Source organism: Staurois parvus, unplaced genomic scaffold (assembly GCF_062004578.1).
Source record: "Staurois parvus isolate SC_StPar_1 unplaced genomic scaffold, SC_StPar_1.0 ptg000795l, whole genome shotgun sequence".
Lineage (NCBI taxonomy): Eukaryota > Metazoa > Chordata > Amphibia > Anura > Ranidae > Staurois > Staurois parvus.
In genome coordinates, this window is record NW_028318591.1 from 2,106,316 (window position 1) to 2,130,473 (window position 24,158).

At 46.6% G+C, this 24,158-nt stretch overlaps 1 protein-coding gene across 2 annotated transcripts in view; it reads right to left on the bottom strand.

The window, feature by feature from the left end:
- B4GALT4 (beta-1,4-galactosyltransferase 4) overlaps positions 1-24,158 on the bottom strand; it is a 178,308-nt gene that overhangs the window by 23,689 nt on the left and 130,461 nt on the right. For both annotated transcript variants that reach the window (XM_089654744.1, XM_089654745.1), the window contains exon 5: positions 857-979. In XM_089654744.1, coding sequence (XP_089510870.1) covers positions 857-979 — 123 coding nt within the window. The remainder of the gene's footprint in view (positions 1-856; positions 980-24,158) is intronic.

Sequence of the window (24,158 nt, forward strand, 5' to 3'; positions counted from 1 at the left end):
CTGGTGTGGTCATTGAAGGTCCATGACAAACTATAAAATGTCCCTCTAAATAAAAGCATAAATATAGCTTTGTACTCTGCAATATTGGGGTGAACTATTAAATGGTCATTTAGACCTCCTTACTTCACTGAGCAAACTGGTCCATGTGACCTTGTTTTTGTCCCAACCTAGTATGCTGTCATCAATATTTCCAGCCAAAAGGTTTTGACCACTTCCTGATCTTTTTATTTTAAATGCTTTTTATTGATATGGAAAACGTCATTGGAGCAATCTCTTGGGCATGGTGTCCACAAACAACAAAAAAAACCTAGTCTTAACCCTTTGAGGACCAAGGGACGTATTTGTCCCATGTTTTTAATTGCGTGTATCATTTGATTAAGAATTTAAAACTCTTTTTTTTTTTTGGTTTGAGTCAAAATATTAGTTCTTATCAACAAACAACAAATAGATCTAGCTTTTTGCCAATTATTTCATGAAATGGCTTAGTTACAGCAACTGAAGCGTACGAACTTTAAAAACAAAAAAATGTATTCTTTTGGCATTCCAAAATCTTACGGTCCTCAAAGGGTTAATCCCTAGTTTTGCCTACAGGTTTACTTTAAGCAAGGATACGAACTTTATTCTTTAATGTGGAAATGGATAATAGAGGGTCCCGTTACCAAACTGTATACACAAATTAGGTAGCGAAATATGAAACACAGCAAACATGTTTTTATTTTTCAGAGATGTACAATTTACAGCAGGGCTTAGGAGGATAAAATTGGGTGGAGTAAAGTAGTGATAAAAGGTCAATAAGCTGCATCACACAAAAGTACAGCAAGAACCTTGCAGTCCACCGGGCTGGATATTTCCTCACCTGAGCCGTAGGTCATCGTCCTCACCTCCCCAGCCCCAGTAATTGTTCGAATAGCCGTTCACCTTGGCAAACTGGTTCCTGGTCATGGCAGTGACGCCTCCGAAATACCCTTTATACAACAACCTGCAGGGGAAGAGACACATGAGTCAGAAGGGAAGGAATGCAGCAGATTCTCAAAAGAGAACAAATGTCAAAGAAATCCACAAAAACATATCACCCTTTAGGTTATGTACTCTTGTCATGCGATTAATGTAAAATCTGAGACATCTCAAAAAGTTAAACCAAGCATTATACCATTGAAAGTATTGTTCAGCAAGTACAATCCTGCCAGAAAACTTGTGAGCTGATAAGTTCCTGTGTTCTGTGGCTGTGTTGCACTCTTACCAGTTAGCATTGTTCATGGTTCCCAACAATGTCGTTGGATTACAAAACACCTTATGGAGAGAAGAGGAGAAGGAGGTCTTCTGTAGTCCTAGTCTAGGGTGGCATTGCAGCTCCTCCATGGATACAGTATGGAGAGTGAGTGTTGTCACCTTAGCAGAGGCAGTGTGCTACTAGCAGGATCACCAAGTGAACATAATGGAAACCAATCCTGAAAAAAGGAAAACAAATGCAACTACGTCTAAGGACTGGTAAACTGTAATAGAATTTTTTGCTTTGAATTCACTTTAAAGCAGTTGTAAAGTCTACCACCATTTTTTTATGGCTCCCTGTAGTGTTATTCCAGAATGTGCTAGTATGCACCATATACTATCACACTATGGCAGTCTTACTGCCAGGAATCACACCCAGGTCTTGGATCACCTGCTGATGGCAATGCTGCTTCCAAAGCCAAAGGGTGCAGTTCCAATGGCCACCAGCGGTTGTCTCTCGCAAGCCATCTGATGTCAGTAATTAGGCTCCTCCTGATATTGGCTGCTGGGAAGACAGTCCTTGGTAGCCATTGACACTGCGCCATTTGGCAGGGACTTAGTTTTACACCACACTAGCTCAAGAGCACGGCTATGTCTTGAGACTTCTGATGTCAGTTTGCTAGGGTTGTAGCAGCTGAGGCCTAAATCTGTATGTAGAGAGGAGGGCAAGCGTGTTTAGAGAGGATAGGCTTGAGCCGTTGTAGACAGAAGTGGCCAGGTTAGGGGAGAAAGGGGCTTAGGTTTTTGTTGTAGTCCACAGCAGAATAGAAGGTTAAAATTCCCCACCTTTGACAGATTTTAACCACCTCCATCAGTGCCCCATCATTGGTATTAGTGGTATAAATAGTGCCCCATCATTGGTATTAGTGGTATAAATAGTGCCCCATTATTGGTATTAGTGGGAGGAATAGTGCCCCATCATTGGTATCAGTTGAAGACCTAGTGCTCCATTGTTGGAGTCAGTGGGAGGAATAGTGCCCCATCACTGGTATTAGTGGGAGGAATAGTGCCCCATCATTGGTATCAGTGCGAGGAATAGTGCCCCATCATTGGTATAAGTGCGAGGAATAGTGCCCCATCATTGGTATCAGTTGAATACCTAGTGCTCCATCGTTGGTGTCAGTGGGAGGAATAGTGCCCCATCATTGGTATCAGTGGGAGGAATAGTGCCCCATCATTGGTATTAGTGGCATAAATAGTGCCCCATCATTGGTATTAGTGGGCGGAATAGTGCCCCATCATTGGTATTAGTGGTATAAATAGTGCCCCATCATTGGTATTAGTGGTATAAATAGTGCCCCATCATTGGTATCAGTGGGAAGAATAGTGCCCCATCATTGGTATCAGTGGGAGGAATAGTGCCCCATCATTGGTATCACTGGGAGGAATAGTGCCCCATCATTGGTGTCAGTGGGAGGAATAGTGCCCCATCATTGGTATCAGTGGGATGAATAGTGCCCCATCATTGGTATCAGTGGGAGGAATAGTGCCCCATCATTGGTATCACTGGGAGGAATAGTGCCCCATCATTGGTGTCAGTGGGATGAATAGTGCCCCATCATTGGTATCAGTATGAGGAATAGTGCCCCATCATTGGTATTAGAGATGAGCGAATCGAAGTATCCGAAGTGGAATTCGAGTCGAATATCGGAAAAATTTCGATTCGTGCCGAATCCGAAAAACAGCCTAATTCGGACGCGCGAATCGAAATTTTTCCGAAAATGGCGGCTGACATGTGCGGCGACGGAGCGGGGATGTCGGGGAAGGCGCGCAGACAAGGCGCGCTGCCCCATAATGCATTCCTCAACGACATGTGATCGCATCAGCCAATCAGCAGCCAGCCAGCCAGCACTGTGTAATGGTCGAGGTATATATAGCGGCCATTTTGGAAATCTTCATTTGCCTGCAGTCATTGAACAGAGGCAGACCGCTCTGTACTAGGGACAGGGACAGAGTTAGGGCCACAGAAACGAGAATTGGGGACAGAGAGAAGTTACTTAGGGACAGAGAACCATTACTCAGGGACACAGACTTGTTAATGAGGGCCACAGAATCGTTATTTAGGGACAAAGAAACGCTAGTTAGGGCCACAGAATTCATACTCAGGGACAGACAGAATTTTCACTCAGTGCCAGAGAATTGTTACTTAGGGCCACAGAAACGTTATTAGGGCCACAGAATTTTTACTCAGGGACAGACAGAATTGTTACTGAGTGCCAGAGAATTGTTACTCAGGGACAGACAGAATTGTTACTGAGTGCCAGAGAATTCTTACTCAGGGCCACAGAATTCATACTCAGGGACAGACAGAATTGTTACTCAGGGACAGACAGAATTGTTACTGAGTGCCAGAGAATTGTTACTCAGGGACAGACAGAATTGTTACTGAGTGCCAGAGAATTGTTACTCAGGGACAGACAGAATTGTTACTGAGTGCCAGAGAATTGTTACTCAGGGACAGACAGAATTGTTACTGAGTGCCAGAGAATTGTTACTCGCACAGACACAAAATTGTTACTTGCACAGACACAGAATTGTTACTCGCACAGACAGAATTGTTACTCAGGGCCACAGAATTCATACTCAGGGACAGACAGAATTGTTACTGAGTGCCAGAGAATTGTTACTCAGGGACAGACAGAATTGTTACTGAGTGCCAGAGAATTGTTACTCAGGGACAGACAGAATTGTTACTGAGTGCCAGAGAATTGTTACTCAGGGACAGACAGAATTGTTACTGAGTGCCAGAGAATTGTTACTCGCACAGACACAAAATTGTTACTTGCACAGACACAGAATTGTTACTCGCACAGACACAGAATTGTTACTCAGGGCCACAGAATTCATACTCAGGGACAGACAGAATTGTTACTGAGTGCCAGAGAATTGTTACTCAGGGACAGACAGAATTGTTACTGAGTGCCAGAGAATTGTTACTCAGGGACAGACAGAATTGTTACTGAGTGCCAGAGAATTGTTACTCGCACAGACACAAAATTGTTACTTGCACAGACACAGAATTGTTACTCGCACAGACACAGAATTGTTACTGAGTGCCAGAGAATTGTTACTCAGGGACAGACAGAATTGTTACTGAGTGCCAGAGAATTGTTACTCAGGGACAGACAGAATTGTTACTGAGTGCCAGAGAATTGTTACTCAGGGACAGACAGAATTGTTACTGAGTGCCAGAGAATTGTTACTCGCACAGACACAAAATTGTTACTTGCACAGACACAGAATTGTTACTCGCACAGACACAGAATTGTTACTCAGGGCCACAGAATTCATACTCAGGGACAGACAGAATTGTTACTGAGTGCCAGAGAATTGTTACTCAGGGACAGACAGAATTGTTACTGAGTGCCAGAGAATTGTTACTCAGGGACAGACAGAATTGTTACTGAGTGCCAGAGAATTGTTACTCGCACAGACACAAAATTGTTACTTGCACAGACACAGAATTGTTACTCGCACAGACACAGAATTGTTACTCAGGGCCACAGAATTCATACTCAGGGACAGACAGAATTGTTACTGAGTGCCAGAGAATTGTTACTTAGGGACAGACAGAATTGTTACTGAGTGCCAGAGAATTGTTACTCAGGGACAGACAGAATTGTTACTGAGTGCCAGAGAATTGTTACTCGCACAGACACAAAATTGTTACTTGCACAGACACAGAATTGTTACTCGCACAGACACAGAATTGTTACTCAGGGCCACAGAATTCATACTCAGGGACAGACAGAATTGTTACTGAGTGCCAGAGAATTGTTACTCAGGGACAGACAGAATTGTTACTGAGTGCCAGAGAATTGTTACTCAGGGACAGACAGAATTGTTACTGAGTGCCAGAGAATTGTTACTCGCACAGACACAAAATTGTTACTTGCACAGACACAGAATTGTTACTCGCACAGACACAGAATTGTTACTCAGGGCCACAGAATTCATACTCAGGGACAGACAGAATTGTTACTGAGTGCCAGAGAATTGTTACTCAGGGACAGACAGAATTGTTACTGAGTGCCAGAGAATTGTTACTCAGGGACAGACAGAATTGTTACTGAGTGCCAGAGAATTGTTACTCAGGGACAGACAGAATTGTTACTGAGTGCCAGAGAATTGTTACTCAGGGACAGACAGAATTGTTACTGAGTGCCAGAGAATTGTTACTCGCACAGACACAAAATTGTTACTTGCACAGACACAGAATTGTTACTCGCACAGACACAGAATTGTTACTCAGGGCCACAGAATTCATACTCAGGGACAGACAGAATTGTTACTGAGTGCCAGAGAATTGTTACTCAGGGACACCTAATCGTTGAATTAAATAGTATGTCAGACAACATGCAGAGGAGTGGCAGAGGAGGCAATGTTTTAGGAGCGAGCAGACGTGGCAGCAGAGGAAGGGGTCGAGGCAGCAGTATTCGCAGCCAGAGGCCAGTGCTCCCGGTGTCATCCAGCGGTCGTGTCTCCACCGACAACCCTGCCGTCATTGATTGGTTGGCTCGGTCGTCTTCCTCTTCCCAGGTCACCTCTGACACCTACAGCCAACGGTCGGTGGGTACGTCAGACACAACCGTTAGTTGGCATGGCCCGGGAGCAAGCCCACTGAAATCACGTGTCCTCTACCTGCCCCTGTCCTTTGCTGTTCCCTCACCAAGCGAAGTATCGCATGCTGTGGGCTCAGCCCCACTGTACAGTGAGGAAGAGCTAACAGAGGGCGGTCAGGAACGGGGGGAGACATCGGCCTTTTCAGCAGCCAAGCGAACAAGTACTGGCGAGGAGAGTGGCTCGGTAGCCGGTCTAGAGACAGGTCTGTCTCCTGACCCAGACGCAGCCGAGGGGGCTAGTAGTGAGGCGGAGACCCTACTTGATGATGAGGAGGTTGATCGCACTTGGCAGCCTCGTCGTCATCAGGCAATTTCTTCCGCATCATCAGGAGAAGAGGGTGGCAGCTTGGCAGCGAGCAAAACAGTCGGTGGGTTGCCCAGGAGACAGCAGCAGGGTCGCATCAGTGTCAGTGGAGCCAAACGTCCACGGAGTAGAGCACCAGCTCCACTGCAGCCTACCACCACGGCCAGTAGTGGTGCCGGTGCGCACGGAGGAAGTAGCAGTCAGCCAGTGAAGAGTAGCGGGGGCAAAGTTTCCTACTCGGTGGTGTGGCAATTTTTCCTCAAGCCGCCCGAGGAAGTAAACGTAGCCGTATGTCGACTATGTGGCCAGAAATGCAAGCGTGGCCAGGGGGCCCATGTTGGGACTACAGCGTTGCGTCAGCATATGTAGCGTCACCATTCGGTGGCCTGGGAAAACCGTGATAAACATACGGCGGTTCTGCCTGCCCCAGCCCCCGCTCCATCACCCGCTCCGTTACTTGCTCCGTCACCCGACGTCGTCAATCGCCCTCTATCAGCCAGTCAAGGCTCCAACACCTCTGCTGAGGGGAGTTGTCGCTCGTTGGCATCTTCCGCTCGTTCAGATGCTCCTTCTCCTGCTACTCCTCTTCTCGGATTCCGTCAACAGTCTTTCTTGGAATCCGTATCCAAGAGACAACAGTTTGCGAGCACGCACCCGACGGTGCAAAAGCTGAACGTCCTCCTGTCCAAGTTGCTGGTGCTGCAGTCCCTCCCTTTCCAACTGGTGGACTCAGCACCTTTCCGAGAAATGATGGCTTGTGCCGCGCCGCGGTGGAGAGTGCCAAGCCGTCATTTCTTTGCCCAAAAGGCAGTGCCAGCCCTGCATTCACATGTAGAAGAGATGGTGGGCCAGTCTTTGAGCATGTCGGTCTCTGCCAAAGTGCACGGCAGCGCCGACGTGTGGAGCTGTAACTACGGTCAGGGACAGTACATGTCATTTACGGCCCACTGGGTGAACGTGGTGCCGGCACAGCCGCACCAGCAACTTGGACAGGTCACGACGCTTTTGCCTCCACGTTTGCACGTCCTTGGTCCAGCAAGCATGTCCGCCTCTACCACCTCTTTTTCCGCCGTGTCCTCAGCCGCCACCCCCGTGCCAAGTCCCATTACCCGACCGGCATATCACATGTGCAGGGCGCAACGGTGTCACGCTGTGCTGCACCTGGTATGCCTTGGCGAACGTAGTCACACAGGGGAGGAACTGCTGAGTGTAATGAACAGAGAAATCGACAGATGGCTGTCTCCGCGCAAACTAAAAATCGGAACCATGTTGACTGACAACGGAAAGAACATGGTGTCTGCTCTGCGTCAAGGAAGGTTGTGCCATGCGCCATGCATGGCTCACGTGTTCAATCTGGTTGTCAAGCGGTTCCTAAAATCCACCATCCCACTGCAAGACATCCTTAAAATGTCACGTAAACTGTGCATGCATTTCAGCCATTCCTACACCGCAAAGAACACCCTCATTGAGCTGCAGCGGCAGAACGGAATTCCACAGCATCGCCTGATCTGCGACGTTGCAACAAGGTGGAATTCAACCCTACACATGTTAGACCGCCTTTACGAGCAGCGAAAGGCCATCACCGATTTCCTGATGTTACAAGCGGATAAAGGTACTCCCCTGTGTAACTTAGATGTCAGCCATTGGCAGCTCATGCGTGACACCTGCCGCTTGCTCAGGCCCTTTGAGGAGGCCACGCTATTCGTGAGTCGGCAGGACTATGGGATGAACGACGTCATTCCTCTGTTGCACGTCCTGGAACAAATGCTGTTAACAATGGCTGGTCAGGGTGCGGTAGACGTGGCGCACAGATCTCAACGCCACATGACCCCTGTGGGGGCAGGACAGGAAGAAGAGGAGGAGGTAGAGGAGGACATTTGTGCTCAGGAATTATTGAGTGAAATGGGTGGTTTTTCCACTCAGCGGACAGGAGTGGAGGAGCAGGAGCATCTGGTAGAGGAGGAGGAGGAGGAGACAGAGGACCCAGACGCACCGTGGCAGTATGCTGTGGAGATGGAGGCAGGGAGTCCCTCGCATTCCTTGGCACAAATGGCCCATAGCATGCTCGGTTGCTTGCGTAGCGACAGCCGAATAATAACCATCAGACAGAGGGATGACTTTTGGCTGTCCACCTTGTTGGACCCTCGCTACCGGTCCAAAATGGTGGCCTTTTTCACACCTGCTGAGAGGGAGGCCAAAATTACGTACTATAAAAACCACCTATGTAGTCAGTTGGTCTCTGCCTTTGTGCGCCAACGTCCATCCTCAGACACTGTGGGCCCTGTGCGCTCGCGTTCCGCTGGCATGGCAGCAGGGGAGGGGTGGGGTGGTAGGAGCAGTGGCAGCTCCACCAGCAGCGGCTGCCTCAGTCTGCAGTCGATGATGAGTAGCTTTCTTCACCAGCGCAGTGAGGAAACTACTAACCAGCCGCAGCAGCAGCAGCAGCATCAGGTGGACCTGGAGCAGGAGCTCAAACAACAGGCTTGGGCCTACTTGGACAGCACCCTGCCAACCGAGGTAGACAATCCCCTTGACTACTGGGCAACGAAACTTGACCTTTGGCCCCAACTAGCTGAATTTGCCCTTGAAAGGCTGTCATGCCCGGCCAGTAGCGTGGCATCGGAGCGCGTGTTTAGTGCGGCAGGAGGTATTGTAACTCCGCGGAGGACACGACTGTCCACCCAAAGTGTGGAGAGACTCACGTTTGTGAAAATGAATCAGGCGTGGATTAGTCTGGATTTCAAACCACCAGTTCCTGACACAACTGACTAAATCCGCCATGAATCATGCCTCAAACATGTGCCACTTTCAGGTCTCCTCACACTGCTGGTGTGTTTAATTTTTTGACATAGGGTGCTGGCAGATTACGGGCCTCCTATAGCTGCTGCCAGGCCCCTAATCTGCCATAGGCCCCTATATACCGCCTCCTCATGCTGCTGCTAGGTCCAGAGTCTCTCATGGGTCCCTGTACGGCCTCCCATTGCTGCTGTCTCCATCGCCACACTCTGCTGCCATGTGCCACTTTCAGGTCTCTTCACACTGCTGGTGTGTTTAATTTTTTGACATAGGGTGCAGGCAGATTACGGGCCTCACATAGCTGCTGCCAGGCCCCTAATCTGCCATGGGCCCCTATATACCGCCTCCTCATGCTGCTGCCAAGTCCAGAGTCTCTCATGGGTCCCTGTACGGCCTCCCATTGCTGCTGTCTCCATCGCCACACTCTGCTGCCATGTGCCACTTTCAGGTCTCTTCACACTGCTGGTGTGTTTAATTTTTTGACATAGGGTGCAGGCAGATTACGGGCCTCACATAGCTGCTGCCAGGCCCCTAATCTGCCATGGGCCCCTATATACCGCCTCCTCATGCTGCTGCCAAGTCTAGAGTCTCTCATGGGTCCCTGTACGGCCTCCCATTGCTGCTGTCTCCATCGCCACACTCTGCTGCCATGTGCCACTTTCAGGTCTCTTCACACTGCTGGTGTGTTTAATTTTTTGACATAGGGTGCAGGCAGATTACGGGCCTCACATAGCTGCTGCCAGGCCCCTAATCTGCCATGGGCCCCTATATACCGCCTCCTCATGCTGCTGCCAAGTCTAGAGTCTCTCATGGGTCCCTGTACGGCCTCCCATTGCTGCTGTCTCCATCGCCACACTCTGCTGCCATGTGCCACTTTCAGGTCTCTTCACACTGCTGGTGTGTTTAATTTTTTGACATAGGGTGCAGGCAGATTACGGGCCTCACATAGCTGCTGCCAGGCCCCTAATCTGCCATGGGCCCCTATATACCGCCTCCTCATGCTGCTGCCAAGTCTAGAGTCTCTCATGGGTCCCTGTACGGCCTCCCATTGCTGCTGTCTCCATCGCCACACTCTGCTGCCATGTGCCACTTTCAGGTCTCTTCACACTGCTGGTGTGTTTAATTTTTTGACATAGGGTGCAGGCAGATTACGGGCCTCACATAGCTGCTGCCAGGCCCCTAATCTGCCATGGGCCCCTATATACCGCCTCCTCATGCTGCTGCCAAGTCTAGAGTCTCTCATGGGTCCCTGTACGGCCTCCCATTGCTGCTGTCTCCATCGCCACACTCTGCTGCCATGTGCCACTTTCAGGTCTCTTCACACTGCTGGTGTGTTTAATTTTTTGACATAGGGTGCTGGCAGATTACGGGCCTCCTATTGCTGCTGCCAGACATGTAATCTGCCATGGGCCCCTATATACCGCCTCCTCATGCTGCTGCCAAGTCTAGAGTCTCTCATGGGTCCCTGTACGGCCTCCCATTGCTGCTGTCTCCATCGCCACACTCTGCTGCCATGTGCCACTTTCAGGTCTCTTCACACTGCTGGTGTGTTTAATTTTTTGACATAGGGTGCTGGCAGATTACGGGCCTCCTATTGCTGCTGCCAGACATGTAATCTGCCATGGGCCCCCGTACCGACTCCTCATGCTGTGACGTTGCAACAAGGTGTAATTCAACCCTACATATGTTAGACCGCCTTTACGAACAGCTAAAGGCCATCACAGATTTCCTGATGTTAAAAGCGGATAAAGGTACTCCCTGTGTAACTTAGATGTCAGCCATTGTCAGCTCATGTGTGACACCTGCGCTTGCTCAGGCCCTTTGAGGAGGCCACGCTATTCGTGAGTCGGCAGGACTATGGGATGAATGAGGTCAAATCGGCCATGGGCCCCCGTACCGCCTGTTCACGCTGATGCTGGTCCCACAGTGTGACCTGGGTCCCTGTACGGCCTCCCATTGCTTCCACTCTGCCATGTACCTCTTTGAAATCTCCTCACACTCCTGCGGTTGTCCATTTTGTCATAGGTTGCTGGCAGATTAGCGGCCTTCCATAGGTGCCGCCAGGCCCCATATCGACCATGGGCCCCCGTACCTCCTGGTCACGCTGCTGCTGAGCCCACAGTGTGACCTGGGTCCCTGTACGGCCTCCCATTGCTTCCACTCTGCCATGTGCCACTTTGAAATCTCCTCACACTCCTGCGGTTGTCCATTTTGTCATAGGTTGCTGGCAGATTACAGGCCTTCCATAGGTGCCACCAAGCCCCATATCGGCCATGGGCCCCCGTACCGCCTGGTCACGCTGCTGCTGGGCCCACAGTGTGACCTGGGTCCCTGTACCGCCTCCCATTGCTCCCACTCTGCCATGTGCCACTTTCAGGTCTCCTCACGCTCCTGCTGGTTTCCATTTTGTCATAGGTTGCTGTATGGCCTCCCATTGCTGCTGCCTCCACCGCCACACTGTGGCTCCAAACACTGGTTTTGGCCCCGTGACTGGCCAAAGGAGTGAAGTGTGCAGTGATTCTAAGATCGACGGCACTCATCTGCATGTCATACTGACAGACAGTATTATTTCTCTTCCCCAGCAGACTCCAAGGGCATTTAAATTAAAGGTACAGTGTTCTGCACTAATATTAAGTCTCTCTGAAGCCTAGAAACACCCTTTTTTAAGTTAAATTCACAGCGAATTTATTCGACTCGAATCGAATATTGTCCACGAATTCGCCGAATCAGTCGAATCGAATTTTTCATTTCTTCGCTCATCTCTAATTGGTATCACTGGGAGGAATAGTGCCCCATCATTGGTGTCTGTGGGAGGAATAGTGCCCCATCATTGGTATTAGTGGCATAAATAGTGCCCCATCATTGGTATCAGTGGGAGGAATAGTGCCCCATCATTGGTATTAGTGGCATAAATAGTGCCCCATCATTGGTATCAGTTGAAGACCTAGTGCTCCATTGTTGGAGTCAGTGGGAGAAATACTGTTGCATCATTAATATTGGTAAGATGTATAGTGCCCCATCATTCATTTCGGTGATAGGAATTATGCCCCAATGTTGATGGAGGAATAGTCCCCAAGGGCCAGATAAAGGCAAGCAAAGGGCCGTATCTGGCTCGGGCCACAGTTTGGAGACCACTGCCCAAGACTGCAGGTGTTGAAGAAATACAGCATCACCTGGGCCTTTGCACACAGGACCTTTCACAGCTGCGTCTTCAGGTTCAGGTTACGGAATTTTGCTGTCACTTAACAACGTATGACTGGCCAGGTCAATGGGACAAAATGTTCTTTAATGTCATTTCTCTTTGGATAGAAGACAATAGAACATAATACACGCTTCTGTAAACTCTGGCAGGCTTCCCGCACCCTCATACGGTGAGGAGATGAAGTCAAGGACAGCAAGATTCAGCGGTATTAAACCCAAAACCAAAAATGTTATATATTGCAACTTACCATTCATTAGAGGTGGTGGCTGCATTAGTGTTTTTTAGGCCTTTTTTCTCTGTTTTCACCTGGTGATCCAGCAAGTAACACCCCTCCTGTATTAGAGCACCCCCCCCCACTCTGGATGAAGGAGCACAGGGGGCACATTTGGACAGCAGCATTGTCATTCTAGAGGGGAGTGGAGTGTTAGATGTGCTGGCAGGTTTAAATACACTAACACATTGAAGCCAAAATCCAGCTCACGCTTTATAATCCGTTACAGCACACATTTTTTTCTTTTGGGATAAAGGTTTTACACAAATAAATAAAAGCGGAGCATTGTAAGCACCCCTGTTAGTGATAAATGGTTTGTCTCAACCCTCTAAACGGCTACATATGCAGGAGAGCTTGTTCTGTTGAAAAACAAACTTACTGGCCAGATCACTTGATGAAAATAAAAGAAAGCCTGAAAAAGAAAACTAATGTAATTAATCTAAGACATGGTAACCTGCCATATAATAAAGGTTTGCTTTTTGGGTTTAATACCGCTTAAAACAAGCTCATTGCTGCACCCATGACCTTGGTATAATTTTTTTCAGCCAATGATCGGCTGTTCTGTAAAAGTGAACAATGGCCCAGATCAATTTTACTGAAGTGAGAAGAGAATCCACCCTCTACCTGCCGCTGTCCACGATGGTACCTGGGCCCGTCTGTTCCTTTGTTTCCTATGGGACCCCGGTAAACTGCCACAACCGGGGGGAGCAGGAGGAGACAGAAGAACCAGCCGTTCTCCAATCTCCTCTGCAAGTATTGAATCTGGAAACAATGAGGATTTCATCACTTCTGGATTCAGTTTACTACTGTTATCGGGAAAGCAGCTAATCAAGCACAATCTGTGCTGTAGGCTATAATATAATTGTTCCCTCTGTTTTCACCTGGTGATTTGACCAGTAACACACCTCCTGTATTAAAGCACTCCTACTCTGGATGAAGGAGCACAGGGGGCACAGTATTGCCAGTCTGGAGGGAGGGGATGGTTAGGTGTACTAGTAGATTTAAATACACTAACCAACTGAAGCCAAAATCTAGGTAATACTTTATAATCAGTTAGAGCAAACAGTTTTTTTCCTTTTGGGATAAATGTTTTACATAAGTAAATAAAAACTTAAAGAAGAACTCTGGGATCATCAAAATTCACCCATTCGTACACCCCCTACACAAGGACTAAACAGTTAACATTTTTAAAAGCCTTACCATTGAGGAGAAACTTCTTATTGAATTTTCATGACCTCATCTCTGTAATTCAAAGATAACAGCATCTGCTCTGCCAAGGAGGAGGTATAGCAGCAGTGATGCATCATTTTCTCTCTCTTCTCTCTCTCCCCCCCTCTTCTCTCTATTTCTCCCCCCTCTTCTCTCTCCCCTCTTCTCCCCCCCCCCTCTTCTCTCTCTCTCTCCCCCCTCTTTTCTCTCTCTCTCTCTCTCTCCCCCCCTCTTCTCTCTCTCCCCCTCTTCTCCCTCCCCCGCTCTTCTTGCTCTCCCCCCCCCTCTTCTCGCTCTCTCCCCCCCTCTTCTCCCCCCCCCCCCTCTTCTCTCTCCCCCCCTTCTCTCTCTCCTCCTCTCTCCTCCTCTTCTCTCCCTCTTCTCTCTTCAGTAAAAAGAAACTGCAGTTCCCATCAACCACAGGGAATTGTAGTGAATGTGGGCAGGTACACTAGGCCTAGTGACAATGTTATCACCATGACAGGCAAAAAAGGAAGCCTGCCAGAGTTATGTTCTATTGTCTTCTATCCAAAGAGAAATGACATTAAAAGAACATTTTGTCCCATTGACCTGGCCAGTCATACGTTGTTAAGTGACAGCAAAATTCCGTAACCTGAACTTGAAGACGCAGCTGTGAGAGGTCCTGTGTACAAAGGCCCAGGTGATGCTGTATTTCTTCAACACCTGCAGTCTTGGGCAGTGGTCTCCAAACCGTGCCTCCAGGGCCAGATACGGCCCTTTGCTTGCCTTTATCCGGCCCTTGGAGACTATTCCTCCATCAACATTGGGGCATAATTCCTATCACCAAAATGAATGATGGGGCACTATACCTCTTATCAATATTAATGATGCAACAATATTTCTCCCACTGAAACCAACAATGGAGCACTAGGTCTTCAACTGATACCAATGATGGGGCACTATTCCTCCCAATGATACCAATGATGGGACACTATTCCTCCCACTGATACCAATGATGGGACACTATTCCTCCCACTGATACCAATGATGGGACACTATTCCTCCCACTGATACCAATGATGGGGCACTATTCCTCCCACTGACACCAATGATGGGGCACTATTCCTCCCACTGATACCAATGATGGGACACTATTCTTCCCACTGATACCAATGATGGGGCACTATTCCTCCCACTGACACCAATGATGGGGCACTATTCCTCCCACTGATACTAATGATGGGACACTATTCCTCCCACTGATACCAATGATGGGGCACTATTCTTCCCACTGATACCAATGATGGGACACTATTCCTCCCACTGATACCAATGATGGGACACTATTCTTCCCACTGATACCAATGATGGGGCACTATTTATGCCACTAATACCAATGATGGGACACTATTCCTCCCACTGATACCAATGATGGGGCACTATTAATGCCACTAATACCAATGATGGGACACTATTCCTCCCACTGATACCAATGATGGGGCACTATTCCTCCCACTGACACCAATGATGGGGCACTATTCCTCCCACTGATACCAATGATGGGACACTAGTCCTCTCACTGATACCAATGATGGGGCACTATTCCTCCCACTGACACCAATGATGGGGCACTATTCCTCCCACTGACACCAATGATGGGGCACTATTCCTCCCACTGACACCAATGATGGGGCCCTATTCCTCCCACTGATACCAATGATGGGGCACTATTCCTTCTGCTGATACCAATGATGGGGCACTATTCCTCCCACTGACACCAATTATGGGGCACTATTCCTCCCACTGACACCAATTATGGGGCACTATTCCTCCCACTGACACCAATGATGGGGCACTATTCCTTCCACTGACACCAATCATGGGGCACTATTCCTCCCACTGACACCAATTATGGGGCACTATTCCTCCCACTGACACCAATGATGGGGCACTATTCTTTCCACTGACACCAATCATGGGGCACTATTCCTCCCACTGACACCAATGATGGGGCACTATTCCTTCTACTGATACCAATGATGGGGCACTATTCCTCCCACTGATACCAATCATGGGGCACTATTCCTCTCACTGATACCAATCATGGGGCACTATTCCGCCCACTGATACCCTGGCCCTTTGTATATATATATATATATATATATATATATATATATATATATATGCCCAACCGATGCCTATTGATGTGATTGGTTTGATTATGCCTATTTAATTTTAAACCTCATCCTCCCCCCCACCCTTTCCCCCCCCCCCTCTTCCCTATATATTTGTCCTCTTTGTTCCACCTCACCTCATTATAATATTACCTTTCATATTCTTCCTCCATTCCAGTGCTCTTCTCTTTCTATTCTTTTCTTTCTCTCTTTCGCAGCCCCCTTCTTTATATTCTATCTAGCTATATTTTTCATCAGGTACGGAGCACTCATAGATGTACAGGTGTAACAATAATCCACAAAACTAACCCACACTTTTCGGATATGGAAACATAGAACACATGTGCCTTGAGATGACACTTTTGTCTTGCACTTCACAGTCCTGTTATTTGAGCTCTCCCTACACAAGGAATAGCGTACACCGTATTCATCTAAATTGCATATTGTTATCATTATTGCTATGGTTATATATAGAGATGAGCGAAGAAATGAAAAATTCGATTCGGCTGATTCGGCGAATTCCAGTGTGAAATTCGATTCGATGCGAATTTCTCCGCTACGAAGATGACTTATTTAAAGGGTTTCTAGGCTTCAGAGAGCCTTTAAATTAGTGCAGAACACTGTACCTTTAATTTAAATGCCCTTGGAGATGAGGAAGGAGAAGGAGAAGGAGAAGGATGAGAAGAAGGAGAAGGAGAAGGATGAGAAGAAGGAGAAGGAGAAGGATGAGAAGAAGGAGAAGGATGAGAAGAAGGAGAAGGATGAGAAGAAGGAGAAGGAGAAGGAGAAGGATGAGAAGAAGGAGAAGGAGAAGGATGAGAAGAAGGAGAAGGAGAAGGATGAGAAGAAGGAGAAGGATGAGAAGGAGAAGGATGAGAAGAAGAAGGATGAGAAGAAGGAGAAGGATGAGAAGAAGGAGAAGGAGAAGGATGAGAAGAAGGAGAAGGAGAAGGATGAGAAGAAAGAGAAGGATGAGAAGGAGAAGGATGAGAAGAAGAAGGATGAGAAGAAGGAGAAGGATGAGAAGAAGAAGGATGAGAAGAAGGAAAAGGATGAGAAGAAGAAGGATGAGAAGAAGGAGAAGGATGAGAAGAAGGAGAATGATGAGAAGAAGGAGAAGGATGATAAGAAGGAGAAGGAAGAGAAGAAGGAGAAGGAAGAGAAGAAGGAGAAGGAGAAGGATGAGAAGAAGGAGAAGGATGAGAAGAAGGAGAAGGATGAGAAGAAGGAGAAGGATGAGAAGAAGGAGAAGGAGAAGGATGAGAAGAAGGAGAAGGAGAAGGATGAGAAGAAGGAGAAGGATGAGAAGAAGAAGGATGAGAAGAAGGATGAGAAGAAGGAGGAGAAGGATGAGAAGAAGAAGGATGAGAAGAAGGAGAAGGATGAGAAGAAGGAGAATGATGAGAAGAAGGAGAAGGATGAGAAGAAGGAGAAGGATGAGAAGAAGGAGAAGGATGAGAAGAAGGAGAAGGATGAGAAGAAGGAGAAGGAGAAGGATGAGAAGAAAAAGGATGAGAAGAAGGAGAAGGAGAAGGATGAGAAGAAGGAGAAGGATGAGAAGGAGAAGGATGAGAAGAAGGAGAAGGAGAAGGATGAGAAGAAGGAGAAGGATGAGAAGAAGGAGAAGGATGAGAAGAAGGAGAAGGAGAAGCAGAAGAAGAAGGATGAGAAGAAGGAGAAGGAGAAGGATGAGAAGAAGGAGAAGGAGAAGGATGAGAAGAAGGAGAAGGAGAAGGATGAGAAGAAGGAGAAGGATGAGAAGAAGGATGAGCAGAAGGAGAAGGATGAGAAGAAGGAGAAGGATGAGAAGAAGGAGAAGGATGAGAAGAAGGATGAGAAGAAGGATGAGAAGAAGGAGAAGGATGAGAAGAAGGACAGTTCTGTGACAGTTTCTGTCTATTTCTGACAGTTCTGGGACATTCACTCCATACAGCGGTTTCAACCGCTGTATGGAGGGAATGTCATAGAACTGTCAGAAATAGACTATTAATGACAGTTCTGGGACTGTCCTTCCATGCAGCGGTTGAAACATTGTATGTATTTGTTTCCATAAATGGATCCATTTATGGAAACAAATACATACAATGTTTCAACCGCTGCATGGAAGGACAGTCCCAGAACTGTCATTAATAGTCTATTTCTGACAGTTCCATGACATTCCCTCCATACAGCGGTTAAAACAGCTGTATGCAGTGAATGTCCCAGAACTGTCATAAATAGTCTATTTCTGACAGATCTGGGACATTCACTCCATACAGCTGTTTTAACCGCTGTATGGAGGGAATGTCATGGAACTGTCAGAAATAGACTATTAATGACAGTTGTGGGACTGTCCTTCCATACAGCGGTTGAAACATTGTATGTATTTGTTTCCATAAATGGATCCATTTATGGAAACAAATACATACAATGTTTCAACCGCTGCATTGAAGGACAGTCCCAGAACTGTCATTAATAGTCTATTTCTGACAGTTCCATGACATTCCCTCCATACAGCGGTTAAAACAGCTGTATGCAGTGAATGTCCCAGAACTGTCATAAATAGTCTATTTCTGACAGTTCTGGGACATTCACTCCATACAGCGGTTTCCGGCAAAAAGTGTATGTGCAGAGTTCCTCTATTCTGCAGATACACTTAGAGGAGCTCTGCACATACACTTTTTTCCGGTTTGGAATTATTCTTATTTTCATCCTACTTCTTCTTCTTCATCCTCATCCTCTTCTTCTTCTGAGGATGAGGATGAGGATGAAGAAGAAGAAGAAGAAGAAGAAGAAGAAGTAGGATGAAAATAAGATTAATTCCAAGCCGGCAAAAAGTGTATGTGCAGAGCTCCTCTAAGTGTATCTGCAGAGCTCCTCTAAGTGTATCTGCAGAATAGAGGAACTCTGCACATACACTTTTTGCCGGCTTGGAATTATTCTTCTTTTCATCCTACTTCTTCTTCTTCTTCTTCATCCTCAGAAGAAGAGGAAGAGGAAGAGGAAGAGGAAGAGGAAGAGGAAGAGGAAGAGGAAGAGGAAGAGGAAGAGGAAGAGGAAGAGGAAGAGGAAGAAGAAGAAGAAGAAGAAGAAGAAGAAGTATAATGAAAAGAAGAATAATTCCATGCCGGCAAAAAGTGTATGTGCAGAGTTCCTCTATTTCTGACAGTTCTCTCACAGCTTCTTCACATGTACAGCGGTTGAAATATCTGTATCCTAAATGGAAACTAATAGATACAATGTTTCAACCGCTAAACATGTGTTCCTTCTGTCAGAGAACTGTCAGAAATAGCGGAGCTCACTGCAGGGACACTTTTGCCGGCTGATCGGGAAATGTTCGATTCGCGCACCCGAAGTAGGCAAAATTTCGGTTTCGACACGAATCGAATATTTCCTGAAATTCGACTCGAATTCCGGTTCGCCTAGTTCGATTCGCTCATCTCTAGTTATATATTTTGCATCTGCCTGACTGTGGAACTTCGTTTCTGGATGATCTACAATGTACTTAAATGTCTTGAGCCCGTCTGCATTACGGGAGAACATGTAAGATGTGCGCGGACTGCGATCCGTATCTGTCTATGACTTTTTTTGCCTGTCATACTTCAATAAAACTTTTTTGGAAAAAAAAATACATATATATATATATAGATGTGGTGGCAGTATTCTTTTTCTTTTTTAGGCTTTCTTCAATTATGATCTGGTGATCCTTGCTAGTACGTCTGTTTTTTCAAAAGCACATGCTGTCCAGCTGAGAGTAGCTGTATCGGTTCCAGGGATGAGACAAACCATTTTACAACTATTCCTTTTACAGTGAGTTTTCAGATTCATGGAAATGCACTACAGTCTATTTTCCATATTTCCTATGGGTCACCTTCACATCTGCGCGTTTTGAACCGGTGTATTTTTTTGTAGAAAGCGTCACGGAACTTTTTGCCCACGGCAGGCTGCCGTTTTGTTCCATAGACCTCAATGGAAGAGTATCAAAAATGCATGTAAATGCTTTCTTGGTGCGCTTGACAACATGACAATGACAACAGACACCTCCTCCTAGCAACATTAACACATCCCAAAAATCCATTATAAATGCATCAAAAAATTGCGAAAAACTGCAAAAACGCACCAGAAAAATGGACCAACTGCAACCTGCATAGACGTGAACATAACTTTATTTATTCATGTAAAAACTATCCCAAAAGGAACAAAATTGTTTGCTTTAAGTGCCTATAAAGTGTTAGCTGGAATTTGGCTTTATTAGTGTATTTCAATCTGCTAGTACATCTTACATTCCCCTCCCCCCAGACTGACAATGCTGCTGTCCAAAGGTGTCCCCTTTGCTCCTTCATCCAGAGTGGGGGCGCTCTAATACAGGAGGTGTACTATTGGCCAGATCACCAGGTGAAAACAGAGGGCAAAAAAAGCCTAAAAAAAAAAACGAATGCAGCTGCCACATCTAATGATTGATAAGCTGCAATAAATTACATCTTTGGTGTCGCTGTAAAACTTCAAACACAGTAGGGTGCCCTTTAAAGTAATAAAAGGTACAAAAAGCGTTAAACAACAATTAAAGTAAATACAGAGCAAAAACTGCTTCCCACGCGCCCATTGCCTATAGACCGCCTATGGGAAGCTGTGCCGAATGTCCAATTTTAGCTGCCAGGAACATAAAGTATATGAGATTCTGAGTAGGTCTGGAGGCATCAGAAATGGATTTGTTCAGAAGCGCAATTGTAGGGTTTTGATGACATTGATCATGGTCACTGGAAAAATCAGGGCATCAAATCATATCCTAAACCGCCTGACTTTAGGGCAAACATTTGGAAGATTTCTAAGAAGAATCTATTACTGATAGCAGGTCTTTGAGACCCAACTGCATTTAAAGTTATGTTTTGGGTTTTTTTTTGTTAAAATACAAAAATCATGTTATACTTACCTGCTCTGTGCAATGAGATTGCACAGAGCGGTCCCTTACCTTCCGTTTGGCATTCCCCTACCAGGGCTGTCTGCTTCTCCTTGCTATGGGTGCCTCCATAGCAAGCTGGGTGCTAAGGTGTAGCCCAAGCATGTGTGCTCCCAAACCAGGCTGTGTGCATCCATAGACAAGGGTGTATTTACCACAAGGCAAATAAGGCATTTGCCTAGGGCGGCATTTTTCAGGGGGGCAGCGCTGTCCCCTGAAATAAGGAAAGGAAGAAGGGACACACACAGCACGGGGACCAGGTGGGATCTGAGAGAGGCTGTGGGCTGCTTGATGGTGTATACAGAGCCTGACTCCTGTTCCTAGGGATGTCCGGAGCTGTGAAGGTGAGTGTCTTATCTCTTGTCGAGATGGGGGTTGCCAGTGTATGGGGGGCGGTGGTAGTGGAAGGCTCTCTTGGGTGGGGGTGAGGGGTGCTGAGGTGTTGTTGGTCAATGGGGGGAGCCAATTTTTGTGTTGCCTAGGGCAGCACGAATCCTAAATACACCACTGCATAGACACACACAGTGTTGATAAGCCACGCCCCCCCCCCCCCCCAACTCCCTCCTCACAGGAGTTTAACTGACAGCAGCTGAAGTCTATGGCTCCCACTGCTGCCTGTGTCTCCTGTGAGAGCACGGAGAGAGAGGGGCGGTGTTGGGGCAGAGACAGCGCTGCAACGGTGCAAGGAGCCAGGTAAGTGGTTAAGGAATGCATTACATAGTTAGTCTGGCTGAAAAAAAGACAAAAGTCCATCCAGTTCAACCATTGAAGTCCATCCACAGGTAAAAAAAAAAAAGACTTTAGAACCACTTTAGGGTCAATGAGTTCTGATGGGTGACCTGGCAGGCACCGTGTGTAGTGTGTACACAAGTCACAGTCATGGATTTATTTTCTGCAGAAATGACAGATACATTGATATACAGAGCGGATTAACAATAGTTTGTTGATTCTTTGAAGATGAAAAATACACAATATTGTTTGAATTATTTTTTTTTTTCAAAACGCAACATTGTTACCAGTTTGGACATTTTATGTTCCATTTGGTTGGGCAGTATTTGTACTTTGAAAGGCGCAAGCATCTGTAGAACTTAGGGGCATCATTTCTAGAGGGGTGTTAGTGGTTCCGGTTGTTATGTTGAATATTTGCATTGGGCTTGAAAGGATAAGTTCAGCTTTGGGAACATGTTACATGTTCTACCCATTTTAGGGTGCAACATGTAACATGTTTCTGCTCCTGCAGCCTTTCTCCGACGACCATCCCCATTGTGACAGCGAGACGGGGATCTTCTCCCTGCACCCGCTGTCACGAATTGAAAAAAGTGCGGCTATTCGAGGCTCATTCAAGTTCTGTGAATAAATACACTACAAGTACCGACAGGCTTTGCAGCTGGCGGATTGTCATTCTTAGTGAACTACCACGGCGCTGGTGAGCATCCTCATAGTTCATTGATTCTTCCTGGACTGAAGTAACTGCCTGCCCACATGAAGTACGGTCACACAGTCTGCAGGAGCCTGACATTGCACCCACGATCTGCTGATCATGGGTGCAATGCTTTACGGGCTCCTTAAAAGAAAAAAATGCACATTTTTACATGGCATTTATGTTTATTTAAGGTGAACTTATCCTTGAAGCTCTACATGCTTTTTGAGTACAATACTTTTTATCGCTAAATAAAAGGTGTTGTGGTTATTGCACAAAGCTGGTGCACCCTCTTTGTGTTTCTATGTATACTGCTTTTGGATTCTGCTGAAAAAAGGTGGGCAGCAAGACCAAATGGATGTTAGAAGACCAGGACCTGGGCTACGGGCCGGAGACACTTGGAATTTAGAGAAAGTTTCTTCATAAGGACTGGTGCCATACCTTAGCACAGAAGTGACATTGCTATATATTTTGTAGTTAATATACAGTGGGGCAAAAAAGTATTTAGTCACCACCAATTGTGCAAGTTCTCCCACTTAAAAAGATAAGAGAGGCCTGTAATTGGCATCATAGGTAGACCTCAACTATGAGAGACAAAATGAGAAAAAAAATCCACACAATCACATTGGCTGATTTGGAAAGAATTTATTTGCAAATTATGGTGGAAAATAAGTATTTGGTCACCTACAAACAAGCAAGATTTCTGGCTCTCACAGACCTGTACCACCTTCTTTAAGAGGCTCCTCTGTGCTGCACTCATTACCTGTATCAATGGCACCTGTTTGAACTTGTTATCAGTATAAAAGACACATGTCCACAACCTCAAACAGTCACACTCCAAACTCCACTATGGTGAAGACCAAAGAGCGGTCGAAGGACAAAAGAAACAAAATTGTAGACCTGCACCAGGCTGGGAAGACTGAATCTGCAATAGGCAAGCAGCTTGGTGTGAACAAATCAACTGTGGGAGCAAAAATTAGAAAATGGAAGACATACAAGACCACTGATAATCTCCCTCGATCTGGGGCTCCACGCAAGATCTCACCCCGTGGGGTCAAAATGATCACAAGAACGATGAGCAAAAATCCCAGGACCACACGGGGGGACCTAGTGAATGACCTGCAGAGAGCTGGGACCAACGTAACAAAGGCTACCATCAGTAACACACTACGCCGCCAGGGACTCAGATCCTGCAGTGCCAGACGTGTCCCCCTGCTTAAGCCAGTACATGTCCGGGCCCATCTGAAGTTTGCTAGAGAGCATTTGGATGATCCAGAAGAGGATTAGGAGAATGTCATATGGTCAGATGAAACCAAAATAGAACTGTTTGGTAGAAACACAACTCGTCGTGTTTGGAGGAGAGAGAATGCTGAGTTGCATCCAAAGAACACCATACCTACTGTGAAGCATGGGGGTGGCAACATCATGCTTTGGGGCTGTTTCTCTGCAAAGGGACCAGGACGACTGATCCATGTACAGGACACAATGAATGGGGCCATGTATCGTGAGATTTTGAGTGCAAACCTCCTTCCATCAGCAGGGGCATTGAAAATGTATCGTGGCTGGGTCTTCCAACATGACAATGATTCCAAACATACCACCCGGGCAACGAAGGAGTGGCTTCGTAAGAAGCATTTCAAGGTCCTGGAGTGGCCTAGCCAGTCTCCAGATCTCAACCCCATAGAAAACCTTTGGAGGGAGTTGAAAGTCCGTGTTGCCCAGCGACAGCCCCAAAACATCACTGCTCTAGAGGAGATCTGCATGGAGGATGGGCCAACATACCAGCAACAGTGTGTGCCAACCTTGTGAAGACTTACAGGAAACGTTTGACCTCTGTCATTGCTAACAAAGGATATATAACAAAGTATTGAGTTGAACTTTTGATATTGACCAAATACTTATTTTCCACAATAATTTGCAAATAAATTCTTTCCAAATCAGCCAATGTGATTGTCTGGATTTTTTTTCTCATTTTGTCTCTCATAGTTGAGGTC